Here is an 18,711-nt window from a genome sequence, read left to right as displayed (position 1 = left end):
GAACTCATTTTTTTCCAGTGAGCCTTCTGTTCAAAGTTTATGAATATGGATGGGGATGCAACAAGAAAAACTGTGAAACATTTGGCTGCCCAAAACATTTGTTCTTATTTGAAAAAAAAAAAAAAAAAAATGGGGGGGGGGGGGGCGTTTTCCCACCAAGCCGTTTCCAGGATCACGGTATATCTGGTTATCTTAGTGTCAGAATCTCCCTTTTGGATGTAACAGTTGTCTTTAAAGCAAGTCAAAATAAAATGATAAAGCACACAGAAAGCCCGCAACCTTCCCGAACCCTCACACCCAACAGAAAGAAACATAGAAGCAGTATGGACCAATTCCTTATGAGTAAACAAATTAATTATATATTACATATTGTACGATATAATTTTCTGGATTCTCCTTCACAGTCTGTGTCTTAGTTCCTTATCAATACCAATGATGAATATTACAGTATTTTTTTCTTTCTGTTTTAGAGGGACAACCTTAAAAATAGGTGACTGCATAGACATCTTTTTTTGCCCAAATGTGTGTAGTATGAGTTACAATTCTATCCACGAGTAAAAAGAAATGAGCCCTTCATTTAGATTTGCTACAAACCCTATTGGTGTAGCTTATTGTCATAAACCGCTTTACCTCTTGATCACTCAGTTTCATTATTACTTTGCATAACGAGTGAAATGTGTGTATTTAAACAAGGTACAAGGTCTACGGCAATAAAGTAGTATGGAATTTCTGTTGTCATGACGAAAAAAACCCAGGTATAACTGAGGAAATTCAAAGAGCCACAACACTTTCAGGTGGCTTTGCATGAACAACAAGGCCATCAGGTCGCAACTAACATTCTGAGTCATGTGGTCAGTGTGTTCAGATGAAAGGGAACATAAACTTCAGGATGGTATCCATTGCCTTTCTGAAAGAAAACAATGAAAGCGGAATGAACGTGAACAGCCATCAAACCACAACAAACCCCAGAGATGCTAGCACATGAATGCCATGGTGACAATTTTGAGGGAGATACAAAGGCGTCAGTGACACAAATAAGTGGAAGTGAGTAAGAAAAGAAAAAAAAAAGTTCGAAAGAAAAAAAAGCATGGACGTTAAGTTCCTCTGGACTTTTTTTTCTTGATAAATAGAAGTTTGTCTCTGAAGCTTATAAAGCTCAGCATAAAGCAGGAGTGAGAATAAACCTGGGAGTGTGTAGTTAGGTAAGATGACCTATTCAACATTATTCAGCATTAATTGATTAGAAATTACAAACCAGACTCAAAACTTTTATTTTTCCTATTATTCATTAGAAAACGTTTTTGTTTTTAAGAGGGTTTATAAGACTCTTGAATATTGGAGATCTTTGATCATGTACGTAAATATCTATTGTCTTACATTTTGTTACTTTTTTCAGATTTTTTTTTTTTTTTTTGGATTTTTAAATTATTGTTCCTACCCCCACTGTACATGTTTTTTAGGCACGCAGGATAGCTTGTGGTGCTCTGTGCATTAAACAAGATGAATTCCTTCTGAATTATCTCTTCTTTTGCTTTCTTTTTAAGAGTTTCCACTCCTCTTCAACCATCTCTGTTGTGCTGATGAAGCTGCTCATTTTTTCCCTCCTCTCTGCATTTCTGCTCGTCCGTTGTCAGAACCCAAGGAAGCACTGGACTCTGCTGCCCAACAGTACGTTTAATGTTTCTGAAGCTACTCTGCTCCAAGCTTCCGTAGTTTTCCTGACCCACTTTTAACCCCTGTTATCTGCCAGTTCTGGTTGTGGAGGTGGACGGCACTTTGGGCCAGCAGCCTCTGAGCTGTTTGGAGCTGTCAGAAGAACGTTTGGGGGAACACAATCGAAGTCTTGGAATCTTCTGGAAAAAGAACGGAGCCCTGGAGCCACAAACAGGAAATCTGTACATGGTGCAGTTGGTGGAAAGTTTGGGTGGGGGCAACTACACCTGTCACAGCGAGGATGGTTCACTCCTCAATTATACTGAGCTCCTGATTCATCAGGAGGACCAAGACAGCAGAAGGATTCTTGTAAAAGGGGGAAAAGGTACAATCTTGGAGGAAAAAGAGGCCATTTTAATATTAAAATAACGTAAAATTTATGGTGCTTAAATTTTTTGTGTGTGTGTATTTTCTTGTCAGAGGATTACTTGAATTGCTCTGCTCAGAGTTACAGTGGGGAGTTCCACTGCTCTTGGACGTGGCACAGCAGTCGTGTGGGCAAAGTGGCATTCGTCATTGCTGAGCGGTAAATCCACAGGCTGCTGACGTGCACACTCTCTTTTAATGACCAGTACACAGTGACTTAGCTTCTGCAAAAGGAAACAAGCTGATTAAAGTTTATGATATTCTTCTTTTCATAAAACAAAATATATTTGTTTGTTCAGCTGTAATGGCTTTTTTTGGCCTTTTTCCATCTTCTGAGTAAAATGTCTCCTCCCTGCAGCTTTTCTAGCAGCAATAGCACCCAGTGTTCTCTGGATGCCAATGACCAGCACTGGGTTTGCTTATCAGCTAATGGTAAAGTCAGCTGCTCTGTGGACGACAACGAACGAGGGGTCTCTTGTTTGGACGAGCAGCACTGCCCCTATGCCGAAGAGCACCACCCGATCCACGTCACCATCTTTGTGAGGACCGAGCACTATCTACTGGAGAGCTACTCAAAACTCTTTTTCATGTCAGAAATAGGTGAGACGACCGCCGGGATTACTTCTCACCACCAGCTGACTTCCCCTCCTGTGTCCTCCTCTCACTGTGAGCCTTTCTGTCACCCACTACAGTGAAACCCGACAAGGTGAGAATTGACAGAGTCAACACAACAGTGATTGAGTGGAGTTACCCAAGCTCTTGGAGCAAACCCCATTCCTACTTCCCCCTAACCTTCCAGATTGCACAACTCAAGGGTCGATGCAGAAGGTGTGAGAACTTGTGCACTGCTGTAAAACCATCAAAGGTAAGAACTTTCGAAACATACTGACAAGACAAACACATTTTAAAGCGTTGGATCGCTTTGGTGATGTTGGGTTGTGTTCACCTTTCCAGCTCCTGACAGTCCAGTCTACAGACGGCTGTCAGTTTAAAGTGAAGCACAGGACTAAAGCTGTGTGCGTCCGAGCAAAGGATGCTTTCTGCAACTCTCAGTGGAGCGACTGGAGCCACATAACGTTAGTAAAACACATGTCACATGTTGCATGCCACACACCTCTATAGCAGCTGTGGCTTCCTGCCACTGTTGTGGTTTGCTGATGTGCTACTTTTGCTTTCTGTACCTGCCTGTATCCATCTTGGAAGTTTTCTTTTTTTTAGTTTGTTTGCTTGTTTGTATGTCTTTGCCCAGTTTCTAGTGAAACTCTGTGGCTTGTTTTGGCAGATAACATATAGAAGCAATTAAGAAAAAAATCATGTATGTTTTTGTTTGTCTCAGACTGAAGAAGATCAGGAGGAACAAAGTGAAGCACAACAAAAAAGGATGACAGAAGACTGCAGCGATGGACACACCACTTTACATGTATGCTTCTTCGCTGATATAATCATTTTTATTTAACGTATAGATAAATAAATACATTAAATACACCAAACACTGTTTCTGTTTCTGCCTGGGCAGTCTTCGTCTACTATTTTTAGTGAAGAACGTTTTCAGATATAAGTCAAAATCACTGAAAGTGAAATATTAACTAAATTGCTGAATTAACCATATTTTTCCTACAGTTATATTTTACTTTTGCCACTTTATAAGTCCATTTTATATTGGAAGGAACACAGTAGTCCTTGACGGGTAACAAAGCATATTTTTTTGTTAGTGCTGAAACCCCATCTGTAAATGCTGAACTATATTTCTATTTTCCCTCACGGCATATGTGGAATTTTTAGTGTTCAGTAACAAAAGGCTGTACATTTTCAATGACATTTTTATTTTTACTCATCTGTTTCATTTCTCTGCATTGAATTTCAAAGGGAATTATAGATACAATGACATGTGATAAACATTCACATGGTCAGTTGCGTAACGGAAGAGATTGCACAATCCCCAACACGTATAAAGTGAAAACTAACCTTAGACGTAGTTCCTCAAACACTCCAGTCAGAGGAAGCTCTCGCCCATACAGTCAGACGCTTCAATAAGTCTTTAAATAGGTAGCAATTAATGAGTCCTTGCTGACATCTACATTATATTCTTATCTCACTATAACTGTCGAAAAGAAGTCTGACTTTATCCTGTTTAGTCATGTTTTGCCATGAGCACAACTGGGTCACTGCACTGCATTGGTTAGTGCTTAGTTTAGTTGTTTTTATAAGATTTTAGCTATTTTTGTTCTGCCTGAATTTGTAGCACTTACCTCATTTGATCATATAGATTAAGGTTCACAACAATTTTTTCGTTTTGAAGGAATAACGCAAATCGATTGCTTCATTAGGATCAAATGTCAAACAAAGTCTTATGCGGGATTAGAATGATTATATTCTACTTTATCATTTCTACTTTTAGTAAATAAACATGTTTTTTTTTTTTATTTAAACTTATAAAAACAATAGATTTGCCCTGGTTTTTGTCTTTTGTCTCCCACATACTCGTTTCTTGGAGAGAGTAACCTTATGTATCTTAAAAGATGCGATTTTGAGCATATACATTTTTGTAGTCAGTACATTTTTTTGTGTGTGTTTGTGTTTTGTCACCACATGTCAGACTTTTTCAGTGTTTTTGTTTGTGTCAGAAAATGGAAAAGAAGACGAATAAAAAGTTAGTTTCATAAACATTAGATAAATGTCTACGACACTCTGGTGTGGACAGATCTCAACAGTATATTTTCCTCACTTCAGCATAGAACCAGATTTCTCTCCATCCTGTCTATTTATATGTAATTTTATATTTCCCTATGGTGGGTGTGAGGGGGTCAGGAGGTGGAGGGTATTCTTTAGTGGGTGTATGTGTAATGATTTCCTTTGCTTTTGCTTTTTCAGTGAGATTTTTTAGTATTATTTTGTAAAGCACTTTGTGTTCACACAGGGCATAAAAGTGTTTTTTAAATAAAGTTTGATTTCATTTATTTTCAGACAATGTTTACCTAATACCCATCAAAAGGGGAATAAAAGTGTAGGCTTTTTTTAGTTTTTCGTGTGGCAGCAAGAAAAAATAACTTTATTTGGTCACCAAATATGCCCGACACATTTGTAGGAATTTAACTTTTAAAATGTATACACAAATGTTAAAATCTTGTGTTAAAAAGTACACAGTCACAAATGATGATCATTTTAATGAATAAATAACCTTGTTTTGTGTACTGCCAAATATTGAAAAAAGTGCTTTAAACTGCAATTGTGGAGTTTTTTTTATGGAAGTTAGGAACGCTTTTACCACTGCATCATTTAAGGAGGAAGATCTTATCAACTTGAAATTCCAGCACAACACATGACAGATGTACACACCAACCTTCTTGACCATCTTTTCATGTCACATGGACGAAAAACCCAAACGAGAACGCATCACACCTACACAATGTGGATCAGTCTTCTGAGCACTCATGAGTGGCGAGGTCTGTCAGGAGGCTGTGGTTAAAGGGATCCTCACTTCTCAGTCATGAAAAGCTGAAAAGCAGATGATGTTTGGTGATGTCACCTTTTCCAAGGGCAGCAGACCAATGAGGATAAGTGACACATTTCTCAACTTTAACTTTAACTTTCTTTACCCATAAACATTGCAGGGAAAACTAAAGTTCATCACGGAGAAATACTTTTTGTCTTCCTTTTTTTTTTAGCAACTTTCACTGAGTAGCTTCAGAAGTTTTGGTTTCAGACGTAACCTTTTGATGATATAAATACTTGATTTAAGTGTTACTCAGCGCTGTTCATGGACTCTTCTGACATTTTTTCCTAGATAGTCACAAAAATCTTTATTACAGGAATAAAGGGGTAAACAAAAAAAAAAACACTTAAGGAAATCAAATGCAAACTTGTTTCAATTCAATTCAATTGTATTTATATAGCCCAAATTCACAACACCAGTTGTCTCAATGGGCTTCGTACCAGTAATTGTAAGGTGAAAATACAATCAAAAGGATCATAAATGCATAGAATTCAATAGGACAATACTAAACTTTAACTAAACAGACTAAACTTAAATGACTTTGGTAAAATATCTGTTCTTTTCTGGACAAAGAAGCTTCTGGACAGATTTAGAATAATGTTCACTTTAAAACTCGCTTACTAAATAGAAGCTAACTTCTCAACCTTGTTTACCTCAAATATCCAGGTTCCACTGTTCCAAAAAAATTCACCCCAGATTTGTTTTTTCTTTTGCCAGTTTTTTGTCTGACAGCTGAATGTTCAAAGCATTTGCGGAACTTGTAAAATGGAAAGGCAATTTTTATTGGGGAAAAAAATCAAGTGATTTATCCACAAAAGTGTGCATCTTTTTTGTGTTGTGTGTGTAATGTAGATTTTAGTGTGATGGATAAAAGATTTGTCAAAGGTGTCAACAATGAAACATTCTGATTTGATTTCAGGCTACGATGATTCATGATGCTTTAGCCTCAATCCAAGCTGTTAAATTTCTGCCTGATGATCAGTTAAGAAAAAAGAACAACCTGACTTGTATACAATATCATTGAAGGAATGTCTCCCACTTTTATAAATCTTCTCCCTGCAGTTTTTTTTTTTTTTTTTTAATTGTCCATCTATCCATGTTCTAAGACTGCAGGTTCAGTTCCCGGCCTGCCCATGTGTCACAGTGTCATAAGGCAAGACCCTGAACCCCACATTGCTCCTGGTGGTTATAGGTTAGTGCCATTGTTCGGCAGCAGAACGGCCATTAGTGTGTGAATTGGTAAATGGGACTGTGACTGTAAAACAGTTTGGGCCTTCTAAGAAGGTGGTATAGCGCTAAACACACCATTTACCATTTTCAGGGTTCCTGGAGCCTATCCTAGCCACTTCTAGTTGAAGGCAGGGTTCAACCGGAATGGTTCACTAGCCACAAATTGCTGTTACTAGATTGATATAAGAATCCCTCCCTGTGAAGACCAGAAAAGTGTTAAACACACACAAATATTGTATTTGATGATGTTTAAAATTATTTACTGAGTCAAATTAAATTCATAGTGTTTTAAATCTTTGGTCAAACAGTTTCACCCACCTCACTTCACCCCACTGATCTATTGTACTGATTATGCTGTTGCTAAATATCATCAATATTTTTACTGTTTTAACTGTTTTTTTTAATTTTATTTTAATGTGTCTTTCTGTCCGCTAGATGGCAGCATTGTGCTTTTCAATTGTATGAGAAGCTCCAAAAGGAAAAATAAAAGGATTTGCAATTATGCAGATGGAGATCAAACATAATAACTTTTTTAAATTAAATAACACATAGAACAGTAAATGTTTAATTTAAACAATCTTCTAAATTAATAAATACATCTATTTTTAAAAGGAATGCTTTTAACTCCTCTTTATGTTCAACCCACTAATTCTCTCTTTTGAAATTAAGAAGTCTAATTATTTTATGGAATTTCTGTTTTGTCTGCCATGCAGTTTCATTTGAAAAAGAGGAACATCTGGAACGGAGGCGGTCAGTCACTTTAAAATACATGACACACCTTTAATGGAGGGAATTTGAATAGCGTGGACACTTGCACATGCCTATTATATCCTCATTGAAGCTCACCTTCACATGGTTGAAATGGAATGCGCATTCTGCGTGGGCGTAATGATCAAAGATATTTTACAAACCTTGTATCTGGGTGCCATGGAGTTAATAGATCCCAGTATTAACATGGTTGGGGCTTCAAGCGCCTTCTGACATGTCTGTTTTGGGACACACAGACACGATATTTGGGCTAACCTTGCATGTATGTGAGTGTTCCGGGAGGTATATATATATCACACCCCCAAAGGCCTCTAGTGATCACGCCAGCCAACATGCCGACCGCAGGCAGACAGATCGCGGAGATGGAGCACGGCTGCAATCAAACTAAGGTGCTGAAGGATACCTCTGGACTCATGTGCGCGCCTGCGTCCGGCCGAGAGCGCAAGTCTGGCAGCATAAAAGACGTTTTGCATCTGCACCAACCTTTTCTGATCACTTTTTTTGGTTTGCAAACGATGTAGTTCCCACTTTTATTTCCTCTTTGCACCAATTTTTAACTACGAAAATCTCAAAATAATGTGATTGTTGGAGTTTTAAAATGTGCGCCTTTTTCAAGCCCGGCACACTGACTTCTCTGTGAATATTATTAACATCCACGTTGACGCAAAAAAATGACTTTGCACAATATTTATTAATTACGCAACACATTCTTGTACAAGACTTTAAAATATCTAAGCTGACCTTTTTTCTTCAATTATTAATTTGTTCAACTTGTCAGCATTTTATGATAAACAAATCTTTTGGAAGAAGACAAAACACGATTTTGTTCCTGCTTTTTTTCATGATAATTAACCAAACAGCGCGCAGTGAACATATGAGTTGAGAAGAAAGGAACTTTAACATTCAGATGTCGCTGTAATGACTGAAGGGAGGCCAAGACTGATGGGGACAGAAGAGCTCCTACTCTGCAAGCTGCCTTTACTGCTCATGCATGCGCGCGTCCTGTGCAGTTTCACTTCTCATGAGAGCACTCATGTAAATAGGCCACTACCGTTTTTCTTTCTTTTATTTTCTACTTGATTTTGTTTTCCTTTTTGCTATTTCATTAGATTGTTTTGGATTGTAAATCTCCAAATTCAGATTTTGTGTTGGATTCAGTGTCCAATCCCCCAAGATTTATGTAATGCATCTAATTAAAGCTGATTTTCAAGCAGCGGGCTGTAGCTGACAAACATGCGCAACGGCTGCCAGGCTTCTTGGTGAGCTGAAACTTTCTTAAACTCATAATCTGCCATAGTTGATACTCTGAATGAGCGCTTGCTCCGCACACTTGATTTGGCTCTTCTTAGTAAACACACCAGATTTCTTTTAAAATGTTTGGAAGGATTGCTTTTTTTCCTGAAAAGAAAAAGTTTTCATATTTAAAACAGTTCAATTGTTATTTTTGTAGATTGTAAATTAGTTTGAAACTTCAAACATTATTAAATTTGAAATAAACTGTTTTTCTAAAAGTTTCCTCTATTCTTTTCAGAAACTAAAATCAAACGAAATTAAAACAATTCCTCTTCATTCTTGCATTTTTTAATAGTTCAATTGATGTCTAGTTACGCTCTCAATGTTTCTCTGTTGCAAATCTTTCCGAAAACATGCAGCCTCGCTGGATTCAAACGAATGTCCTCCCTTGAGTTGGTTTTTCTAGTCAATAACTGCGTTAATCGCCTTCTCTAAAGGCCGTTAACGCGCGCAAAGAAGGGCGCACACACTTCCACGTGCGCGCGCAGTCTGTGCGCGTCTTCCAGCAAAGTGGCTGGGGCGGGACAAGGCGGGGACAGCGAGCAGCGCGCTGGTCGGGGTTGGTGGGCAGCTGATTGTCCGCGTCATTAGCCGCGCTTGAGGGCGTTCCTGTTGGCCGTGAAGACCACGCCCCCTGCTCCGGTACTTTTTCTTCTGTTTGGCATCCCAGAGATGGTCCAAAGTGATTCCTCAGGGAAGAAAAGAGTGCAAAGCACACTCGCAGGAGCTGACAAGCCGCTGTTACCCAGGACCGCCTCTTAATTGCGCGTAATCTTCCGTTTCATTCATCCAAGCTGAGAGGAAGACTTTGTAAATAGAAGCAGCAGAGGACGAGAGACGCCTCATCGTGGTTTATCTTCAAGCAGTGGACTGTTTCAAGCAGAAATTGACAGTTTCCTAGTGTTTTTGTCAGCTGCACCTTGATCCGAGGGACTGTCGTCAACTCTGCCTCCCCGCGCTTCCCCTTTTATCGTTGCTCTTCTTCATATCTGCTGCCTCCCCTTCTTATTCTTGTGGAGTCGCTGACATGAGACGCTGCTGTAGCCCCGGATGCTGACAGCTCCCCTTTTTCCCCTTCTGCATGTCACATCTTTTGTTTACTTTGAGAGGCACGCGTGCGTCTAAACACCAAGTGAAATAGACCGCACCACTTTGCTCCGGTGACAGCGCGATCAAACAGTCGCAGGAGAAGGGGAGGCCGGGGGAGGGAGCGAAAGAGAGAAAAGGAGGGAACCCAGGAGAGGAGGATAGAGACACATAGAAGAGAGAGAGAGAGAAAAAAACAGAGAGAGCGCAAAGGTGCGTTTTGATGTTTGGCATCCACGAGAGCATCCAGAGGAGCGGGAGTAGTATGAAAGAAGAGCCCATGGTGGCCGGCATGAACGCGGTTCGGACATGGATGCAGGGCGCCGGAGTGCTGGACGCCAACACAGCCGCCCAAAGGTGAGCCCGAGGCGGTGTTTGCGCTGCGCTCACACTGCGATGATGGGGGGGAAAAGCGCAGGTTCGGTGTGCGGAGCGGCGGATCCATCCACATGGGGCGGCGCGCGTCCCTTGAGGACGCAGTGTTGGGATAACCCCCTGGTCCCACCGGCAGCTCCGGCTTGTGTCTAAGTTAAAAAAGGAGCATGAAAACTTCTCTGGCCAAAAGTGACTTCTCAGCTTCCAGCTGGGGCAAAGTACTCGAGGCTTTTCTGCAGGTTTTAATCATTGAGTTCCTGCGTAAAAAAAAAAAAAGTACCTGCGAGTTTGGAGTTTTTCAGCAACTTGCAGCAGTTTGGGATTAAAACTAAATGTGTCGCTTCACTTTCCAAATTTCTGAAAACCAAAAAGGAGACTTTCTTCCTTGTAATCCATTTGAAGAAGTTTAAAATTAAAACATAGTGAAACTGTCTTTGAGCGTTTGTTGGATAATGACTGCACTTCAGACGGAATAATTTAGAATTTTATGAGCTGCTGTAATGTATTATTTGTATAAATTTAATTAGATGAAATATCAGTGCTTGTGCGCCTCCTTTTTTTATTTGTAGCTAATTTCCAGAGCGGACAGAAACTAAAACCAGGGGAAAATGTGAAATCTATTTGAGCGTTCTGTGATGAATTCCTTTTAATTGCCGTCGCTGTGGCTGCTGCTGTGCTTGCATCCGCAGCGGAGTGGGTCTCGCTCGGGCACACTTTGAGAAGCAGCCGCCCTCCAACCTCCGCAAGTCCAACTTCTTCCACTTCGTCCTGGCTTTATACGACAGACAGGGTCAGCCCGTGGAAATAGAGAGGACCACCTTTGTAGACTTTGTGGAAAAAGAAAAGGTGAGTTCACAACTTTAAGTTGTTGTTGTTTTTATCTTTAATTATTTTTCGAGTACAAGCTAATGGAATAAAGCAATCCTTTTTACCAAAATGTGCGCGTGAGCGGAACATCGACCGGTGCCTGACGCGCAGCAAGGACCTGATCAGTCAAAGTGATAAATTACCCGACGTGTGTGAACAAAGCAGGCAGACGAACAGCAGGGATCAATTTATCCTGAAGGCTGGGATTTTAGGAGGTTGTCTGAAAAATGAGTTATTGTCATAAAACAGTTTTATTTAAGTTAAAACGTGTCATATTGTCTAAAAAAATAAAAACCATTTTAATTCATTTTATTTCTTATATTTTGAAAACTTTTTTTCTTCACACTGACTTTTTTTCTTCTGGCTGTTAACCTCGACGTCCAACTTGAAAGTATGCCACCAAATATTATTTTTTTAGCAAACATAAAATGCTTATAGTTGCGCTATAAGGGAATAAAAAGAAAAATCTGGACAAGCATAAAAAGGTGTGTATTTTATTTGTGTGTGTGTATATTTATATATATATATATATATATATATATATATATATATATATATATATATATATATATATATATATATATATATATATATATATATATATATATTTGTTATTGATTTTTTTAAAGATTTGTTGATAAAAATGTTTGTTAAATTTAAAAATGAATAAGGGAAAAGTGCAAGTTGAGTCAAAGTGTATTTCTTGTAGCCAACTTTTGCAAATTTTCAAAATAAAATAAAACAAAAATTTAAACTAATGTTGTTGGTTTTTTTAACTATTTATTGTGTATATGGAGAAAAGTAAATGTGAATGAGATCAAAGCCTGTGAGTCATGTTAGTTCTGCACAGATTTTCTGCAGCAGTGACGGGTCCCACGAGGAGATGCTTTTCTCGTTCTGACTCCGTCCGTTTTGGTTTAATTTTCATAGGAAACGACTGGGGAAAAGACCAACAATGGGATCCATTACAGACTCCAGCTCCTCTACAGTAACGGTGAGTTTGAATTCCACATAATTTATGCAACAGTAACAATAACGTAAAGGAGAGCATTAAATAAAGGAACTACTCTGGAAATGTGCTATTTTTAGACTCTCTTTTTCAATTAAAAGCTTTGTCTTTTTGATAAAATCGTTTATGGAGCTTTGAAAAAAAAAAATTGTTATTATTTTCTTAGTGTTACTATGATTTCTAATAAATTGTATTTCCTTTCTATTTGATCCAAAAGCACTTTAAGAACTCATACATTTGACTAGTATTTGTTATTTTGAACTGTTATTTTATTTTTTTAAATGAAAGTTTTATGGAATCTGTTAAAGTATGTGCCTATTAGGTTAAAAAATAAGTCAAACCATCATTGAAGGACTAATTCTGAAAGTTCTCAATGACAGTCCGGACTGAAAGAGCTCATGAAGTGGCTCATGGGGGAAATCACTGTGAACACTTGATGTGAAAGATACCTGCTTGGGTCACGGTTTCTCCCACATGTAAGGCGAAACTTCATTTTGACAAGTTTCTCTCTCCGCAGGGATCCGGACAGAGCAGGACTTGTATGTTCGGCTCATTGACTCCATGACTAAACAGGTAGATTTCCTGCATCGAACTTGCACAATTCAAGTCCGCTTTGGTTCGGCTGTCCTGTAGATCTTGAATTTTTGACCTCACATCCAACCACCACAACTCTCCCCTTTTCTCCTCCACCCCCCCCCCTCCATCCATTTTGGCCTCTGCTGCATGCCTGTGTCTGAGACCCTCAACTTCAGCACAGCACAGCACAGCTTGATAAACAACCTGTCTTACCTATGGAATACATTTACAGAGCCCCAGAAAAGTAGAGGACATGTGTCTTTATATGCTCCAAAGCAGGCAGGAAGTGAGGACGAGGCGTGTGTGTTTTCTAAACATGTTGTGTGTAAGTGTGTGAATATTTGGTCGAGGTGCATAAGCAGTTGTGTGTTCCAGAGAGACAGTGATGCATGCCAGCTCACTCTTTGAGGACCTTGACCCTCATTTCCTCAATGTGAAACAGAGGAGTGTGTTATGGCCAATTCAATCACACAAAGAAATACAGAGCAGCACATGTTAGCTGGCGCACACTGAGGGAATTCTTTGTGAGGATGAATTAGACAATGAGGAAAGTAGGCCCCCTCTCGACGCTGTTTTGATATCAGCCCTTTTGTTTTGCCAATTCTGCCTGAAGTGCCATTTGGCTGGAGGAGACTTAGAATGCCTCCGAAGTGGGGGGAAAAAAAAATGTAGAAGGAGGTGATGTTGATCGTGCCGCGGCGTTTGTGCTCGCATGTTTGTCAGCATGCGAGTGCAGGGTGATCAAGCCCTGGAGAGCATGTTGAGAGGGGTTGGAGGGGTAACCAGACTAGAGTTTTGGACGGCGTGCTGTGTGGACCAGATGGTGCACTATACTCCAGTCTGGCAGTCCAACTGCTCACTGTACACTGCATATAAACACGCACACATGCACAAACACATATGTACATGCAGCAGCGCTCACACAAACAGTTTTCCCTCTTACTGTCTCTGTCAGAACAGAGCGTTCCTGTTTAGGAAGACTGGATTCCCACGGCACACACGTTTGCCAGAGAGATAAACATTTCCCCCAGATGAAAAGAACATTCTTTTTTTTTTTCTTCAGCCTCATCTCTTCTTGCCAATTACTATGACATCAAATCCAAACTTTGAATGATTTTAATCTTTGTTTTTGTTATTATTTTTTTTGTCTTCTGTCTTTAGGCAATTGTTTATGAGGGCCAGGATAAAAATCCGGAGATGTGTCGGGTTCTGCTGACCCATGAGATCATGTGCAGGTAAGGCCAATCCATTTGTTGTTTGTTTTTTTTTTTAAATCTTTTCTTACACTTTGGAGATGTCTTTGCTGGTGTGAAGGGGCAAAGAGACGAGGAACGCGACTAAATTCTAAAAGAAATGTTATCATTTTCCTTCAAAGTGGGTTGGGGAGATGGGCCCTGGCCTATTTCTGTTGTGTGCTTTTGTGTATATGAGTGTGTATGGATCCCTCTCATGTTCAGCTAATTAGGACAAGGGAAAAACTCATTACTCAAACCCATCCTCCTCAGACTGTGTAATACATGCAGTTTGCTGTGTCCTGACAGTGAGCTATGTGCACGGGGGTGGCAGACTCAGATTTCACGTCAAATACAGACACACGGTCAGTCAAAAGCAGCAAGCATGAGAAACTCATGCACATTTACAAATCAATAAAAGCATCACACAGCATGCAACAGTCGCTCATGAAGCAGCCAAGTAGAAATGGATGAATGCAGAAAAATGGCTGGTGGCAGAGTGTAGCCACTTCCTGGTTATCACACAAGGCAATTTAGACCACTTGTTTTCATATGCTGCAGGAAACGGCTCAGATCAGAAATCTGATCTGGCTCTCCAAGCCACTCATCCTGAGGGACTGGAGAAAGCAGGGGGAGGGTCGGCCTCTGTTGTCTGTCTCCATCTCATCCTGCACACATACAGCTAGCGCACAGGTAGACTCTCGGAGAACAGAGAAAGTATTTTTTTGCTTTTAACGGGACACACCACATTGTTACGCCGTGCTGCAGTCAAACGATTCAAAGAGGACTCGTCACATCAGTATGCAACCCCCCATCTACCCAGCATGCACCACTCCCCAGGTCCAGTGGGACCACTCAGTGACCCACTTCTGAAAGAGAGAAAGAGCGAAAAGAGGGAGGCAGGATACAGGGAGGGGACGACTGCTGAGGAAAAATTGAGAACATAAGATGTCTGGTTGTGTGATGTCTGACAGAAATGGAGCTAACCTGAACCCCGGAGGCTGATTCAAGTATACATCTAGCCCCGTGTGAGCTCCCCTGCTCTTAAGTTTGCCTAAAATCGCCCCATTGATCCAGCTCAAGAGCCCTGGTCTTACCCCGCCAAGCTAAACAGAAATCCATTTTAGTGCTGCTCCACAAAAGTCTCACGCCCTTTTACTCCAGTTTTCCCTTTCCTGAATGCTCATCTGACTTCCTCTGTCCCTTTGAGTTGTGTCTTATCTTGCTCTGCCTTGTTGTTCACATCTTGGTGATTCCCCCTTTATCTGTGTGATTCTGTCCCCCCCCCACACCCCCTGCAGTCGGTGTTGTGATAAGAAGAGCTGCGGCAACAGGAACGAGACCCCATCAGACCCTGTCATCATCGACAGGTAGGCAAACTTCGCCCTTTGAACTCCGCTGACGTGAAATCGTGCTGTCACTGCAAACACAAACACAGCACTGTACATGTGTCAACACGGATTGCGCAACAAACACTGCCAAATGTTGCTGGAAAATGAAAGAAAAAAAGAGACACAGTTTCATTTAATCCACTCAAGAGCAACTGACAAAAGCAATTCTCAACATGTGATTTGATAAGAGAAAAAAAAGGTGTTTTTTTTTTTTTTTGCAATCATGCTCTGTATAAGCAAAACGTGTGAAATGTTGGTAAATTGTACTCCAGTGCAAAGTGAAGTGTGTGAAGTGGAGGAGCGTTTACAGAGCAGTTGAGCTCCGCTTCAAGTGTGGTCAAACAGCATTGTGGTTGTTCTGATGACTTAACTGATGAGCAGTTTGGGTTGCCGCTCCAGTCTGGAGTGTTTGTGTTTCTGTAAATAAATCCCACTCTTGGACTGGCGCTGAAGCTTGTTAGTTGCTTTCAACACGTACTTCCTCGAGTGTGCGCCTTTCTCCTACTGTCATAAACTACCTCTGAGCAGTGCAGGGACTGGTGTGATTTAAAGTCTGTTGGATGTGGGGGGAGAAGCCCTGTAGATTTACTGTTTGGCTTGGTTTGTATGAACGTGTGTGGCATACATGTGGGAGCACAGAGTAAGGCCCGCCAAGAACTGAAGGAAAGTCCTTACACAGTGGGGTGATTTATTTTTTTTTTTTTCCTAAAAGAGCAGCTCGGCTCTGGATCAGCAGTTAAAACGAAAAGCGTAGACTCTTTTACAGTATGTCTGATTTGAATTTGTCGCAATTGGGTGTATTTGTGTGTGAGTGGTAATGAGGCAGTGACCTGTGCCATCTGATAAGCGCAGCTGTCCTGTTCTCACAACTGCTCCGTCAAAAAGCTGCTTTTTACCTGTGTGTGTGAGTGTGCACGGTTTGTGTGCGCCACCCTGGTTCCGCTCCACTGAAGCAGAAGGCCTCACCTCAGCGCTCCCTGAGACAGCTGCACCCCACCACGTGGACCCAGACAACAAGCCTGCCCATCACTCCCTGCCATATTTCTGATTCGACTTCTGTGCGCATACTTGTTGAGTTTCTTATTTGGCTACTTTGTGCTCCACTCCCCCTGCTTAGGCTGCTCTCTTGGCTCCCAAACTTTCTGTTCGCACTTGGAGCTTCACTGCGGAGTGGAGTGATTCCACTGCGAGCAGCTTTTTCCACACAGAACATGTGATCTGGTCGCTCGCTGGCGGTATTCCCTCGACGCCCAATGGCTCAGGTGTGAGGCCAGCATTAACGAACAACAAATTAGAGCAGGAGGAGGGAAAACAACAGCAGTATCTCTGTTTTTCTCTCCAGCGAGCACTCTTTCTGGACAGGAAAATAGGTCAGGTGAGAGGAGAACTGCTGAGGAGGGGCTGCTAGCAGTTTCTCAAGGAGGAACTGGATGGGTATAAGGAGGAGGAGGGTTAATACGCTTGCTCATTTAGCTTCAATATATTCTTGGCAATTGTAATAATCAGGGATTCATAAACAAACAAACAACTGTGAGGCTGAAACTGACTCAATTACCCCGAGTTCCCCTCCTTCAAATTCATAAAGAAATACCATCAGCAGCCCTTCTCCACCCTTGAAGTTATTTAGTTCGTTAAATAAGGGCTCGTTAGCCCTCTGCTGTTTCGCAGAGATGATTAGATTTTACAGCCCTAATTAGCTGGGCTAGCTCTAACTCTTCTGGAAGAGTAATGGGTCTGATTGCCTAATTAGCTCGCTCTCGTTAACATGGGAAAAACAGGCCACTGCAGCAAAACTGCAGGAATGAGGGAAAATAAAGTCAGCTAATGAGAAACTTATTTGATTGTTAGGAGAACAAATCTGACACTGTGGATCGGCAGTGCTCTGACAAGAAGATTTTCTATGAGCTCCCTCTTCATCATGTTAGAATGATCATTTTGTACTCGGTTTTAGCATTAATGCAAACCCACGTGACAACACCTCTGCTAGGAGGTGAATCCGTTCAGGGTATGCTTGCACTCTGACAAAACTTGCCACAAACCACCTTGTTTTGGGAGTAGCCTCCACTTAAGAGTCCTGTCTTTGAACTTTCTCTAATCTGTAATGGATAAAACCAGCTTTATTTTATAAATCATACATAGCTGGTGATGAGTTCTTAGAAATGTAGGCTTGAGCAACACTTTCAGGAGAGAAAGAACATTTTGACTACCTTTTAAGACGCAGTAATAAATGCAAAACCTCCTGGATCTTTAAGTTTTTCTCTAGTTTTCTGGTTGTCATTGGGTTAATTTATAAGCAACATGTCTAATCATCTGCAATTTATTTAATTTCTGTGTGGGACTATACGATGTCTTTCATTTTGTTAAATTTGTCTTTGGTTTAGGCTACTCTGCATTTTTAATAACCAAAAGAGAAATGAAATCCAGATAAAAAAATAATCATATATTTTTCTAGTTTTATAGAAAAAGAGCCACTAACAAACTTTTTAAAACTTTGCTTTAATATTTTACTAAATTTTACTAAAAAATTATTCAGAAAACAATGTCTGTTGAACATAAAAAAAAAGTGATTTTATGTTCTCATAAAAAAAAGTCTTTCCAGAAATGATCAGACAGCAGCTTTGATTCTTTCAAGCAATCTTCTGTGCTTTACAGGAAGATGTGGATGGTAAGAGATTAGAAAAGCATATATAGAAAGTGGCAGTTCTTAAATAATAAATGTGCAAATGATTTTAAAACTTTTTTTTGTTTAATCTTACATCATATTGTCTGGTTTTTTTCCCAGTCTTCACATCAACACAATGCAACATAAACAAATTAGCTGTTTGAAAAATGTCTGTTCAGTGATTCTGACAATCAAAATCATCAAATTGGAGTAAAACAAACCCATTCTCTTTGGGGGTATGACTGCCCCTCCAGCACCATGTGTCCTCTCTTGCCTCCTACCACCTGTGTCCTGTGGCTCTTTCCTACTCATCCAACTCCCATAAGCTGACTTCAGGGCCTCCCCCAGGCAGGGAGAGCCTCTCTAGAGGAGCAACAGAAGAACTGTTTCTAGAGATAAGCATCCACTGCTAAGGCCTTCATAGCCAATGATCTCTTGTTTCTATCTAGGTGGGGCAGTGCTGTCTGTGCTTGACCTGCACAGACTGTTATTTCACGTTTGTTGCTGTCTTTGAGTGTATGCATTTAGCTGTTTGGATTTGCACACACTCCTGCAGCTCGCTGTTCATGTTCCCCATTTCCTTGCATGCGCGTCTTTGCTTGTGTATCCGCATCAGTGTTGGTTATTTTCCCAGGAGCGAATGTGTGTGT

At 40.5% G+C, this 18,711-nt stretch overlaps 2 protein-coding genes across 6 annotated transcripts in view; both read left to right on the top strand.

Moving 5' to 3' along the window:
- Positions 1 to 235: 235 nt before the first annotated feature.
- Positions 236 to 3,556, top strand: il12b (interleukin 12B). 2 transcript variants are annotated; one of them, XM_020706380.2, is made up of 8 exons: positions 236 to 1,668; positions 1,751 to 2,038; positions 2,134 to 2,239; positions 2,438 to 2,679; positions 2,772 to 2,785; positions 2,879 to 2,944; positions 3,034 to 3,155; positions 3,416 to 3,556. In XM_020706380.2, the coding sequence occupies exons 1-8, from the start codon at positions 1,581 to 1,583 to the stop codon at positions 3,462 to 3,464; spliced, it is 975 nt and encodes a 324-aa protein (XP_020562039.1). In that variant the 5' UTR covers positions 236 to 1,580; the 3' UTR covers positions 3,465 to 3,556. The 2 variants fall into 2 exon arrangements, with proteins under 2 accessions (XP_020562039.1, XP_004073574.1); XM_004073526.4 differs by having other exon boundaries at positions 2,772 to 2,944.
- A 5,085-nt stretch (positions 3,557 to 8,641) lies between these two features.
- The window catches only part of LOC101162765 (transcription factor COE1), a 55,752-nt gene continuing 45,682 nt past the window's right edge, over positions 8,642 to 18,711 (top strand). For 2 of the 4 annotated variants that reach the window (XM_004073412.4, XM_011480366.3), the window contains exons 1-6: positions 8,644 to 10,306; positions 11,014 to 11,170; positions 12,122 to 12,185; positions 12,718 to 12,773; positions 13,938 to 14,011; positions 15,310 to 15,378. In XM_004073412.4, the coding sequence (XP_004073460.1) occupies positions 10,173 to 10,306; positions 11,014 to 11,170; positions 12,122 to 12,185; positions 12,718 to 12,773; positions 13,938 to 14,011; positions 15,310 to 15,378 (554 nt within the window). In that variant the 5' untranslated portion in view covers positions 8,644 to 10,172. Of the gene's footprint in view, positions 10,307 to 11,013; positions 11,171 to 12,121; positions 12,186 to 12,717; positions 12,774 to 13,937; positions 14,012 to 15,309; positions 15,379 to 18,711 lie in introns of all 4 variants that reach the window. The other 2 variants (XM_020706706.2, XM_011480367.3) reach the window with 2 other exon arrangements.

Source organism: Oryzias latipes, chromosome 10, assembly GCF_002234675.1.
Source record: "Oryzias latipes chromosome 10, ASM223467v1".
Classification (NCBI taxonomy): Eukaryota; Metazoa; Chordata; class Actinopteri; order Beloniformes; family Adrianichthyidae; genus Oryzias; species Oryzias latipes.
The sequence above is the reverse complement of the archived record's forward strand: the minus strand, read 5'-3'. Positions and strand labels throughout refer to the sequence as shown.

What these genes read in the sequence shown, in the direction of transcription:
- il12b (XM_004073526.4), top strand. Translation starts at nt 1,581, where the DNA reads ATGAAGCTGCTCATTTTTTCCCTCCTCTCTGCATTTCTGCTCGTCCGT. An exon ending in GCATTCGTCATTGCTGAGCG is followed by an intron (nt 2,240 to 2,437) that starts GTAAATCCACAG and finishes TCCTCCCTGCAG; the next exon opens with CTTTTCTAGCAGCAATAGCA. An exon ending in CTGCTGTAAAACCATCAAAG is followed by an intron (nt 2,945 to 3,033) that starts GTAAGAACTTTC and finishes TCACCTTTCCAG; the next exon opens with CTCCTGACAGTCCAGTCTAC.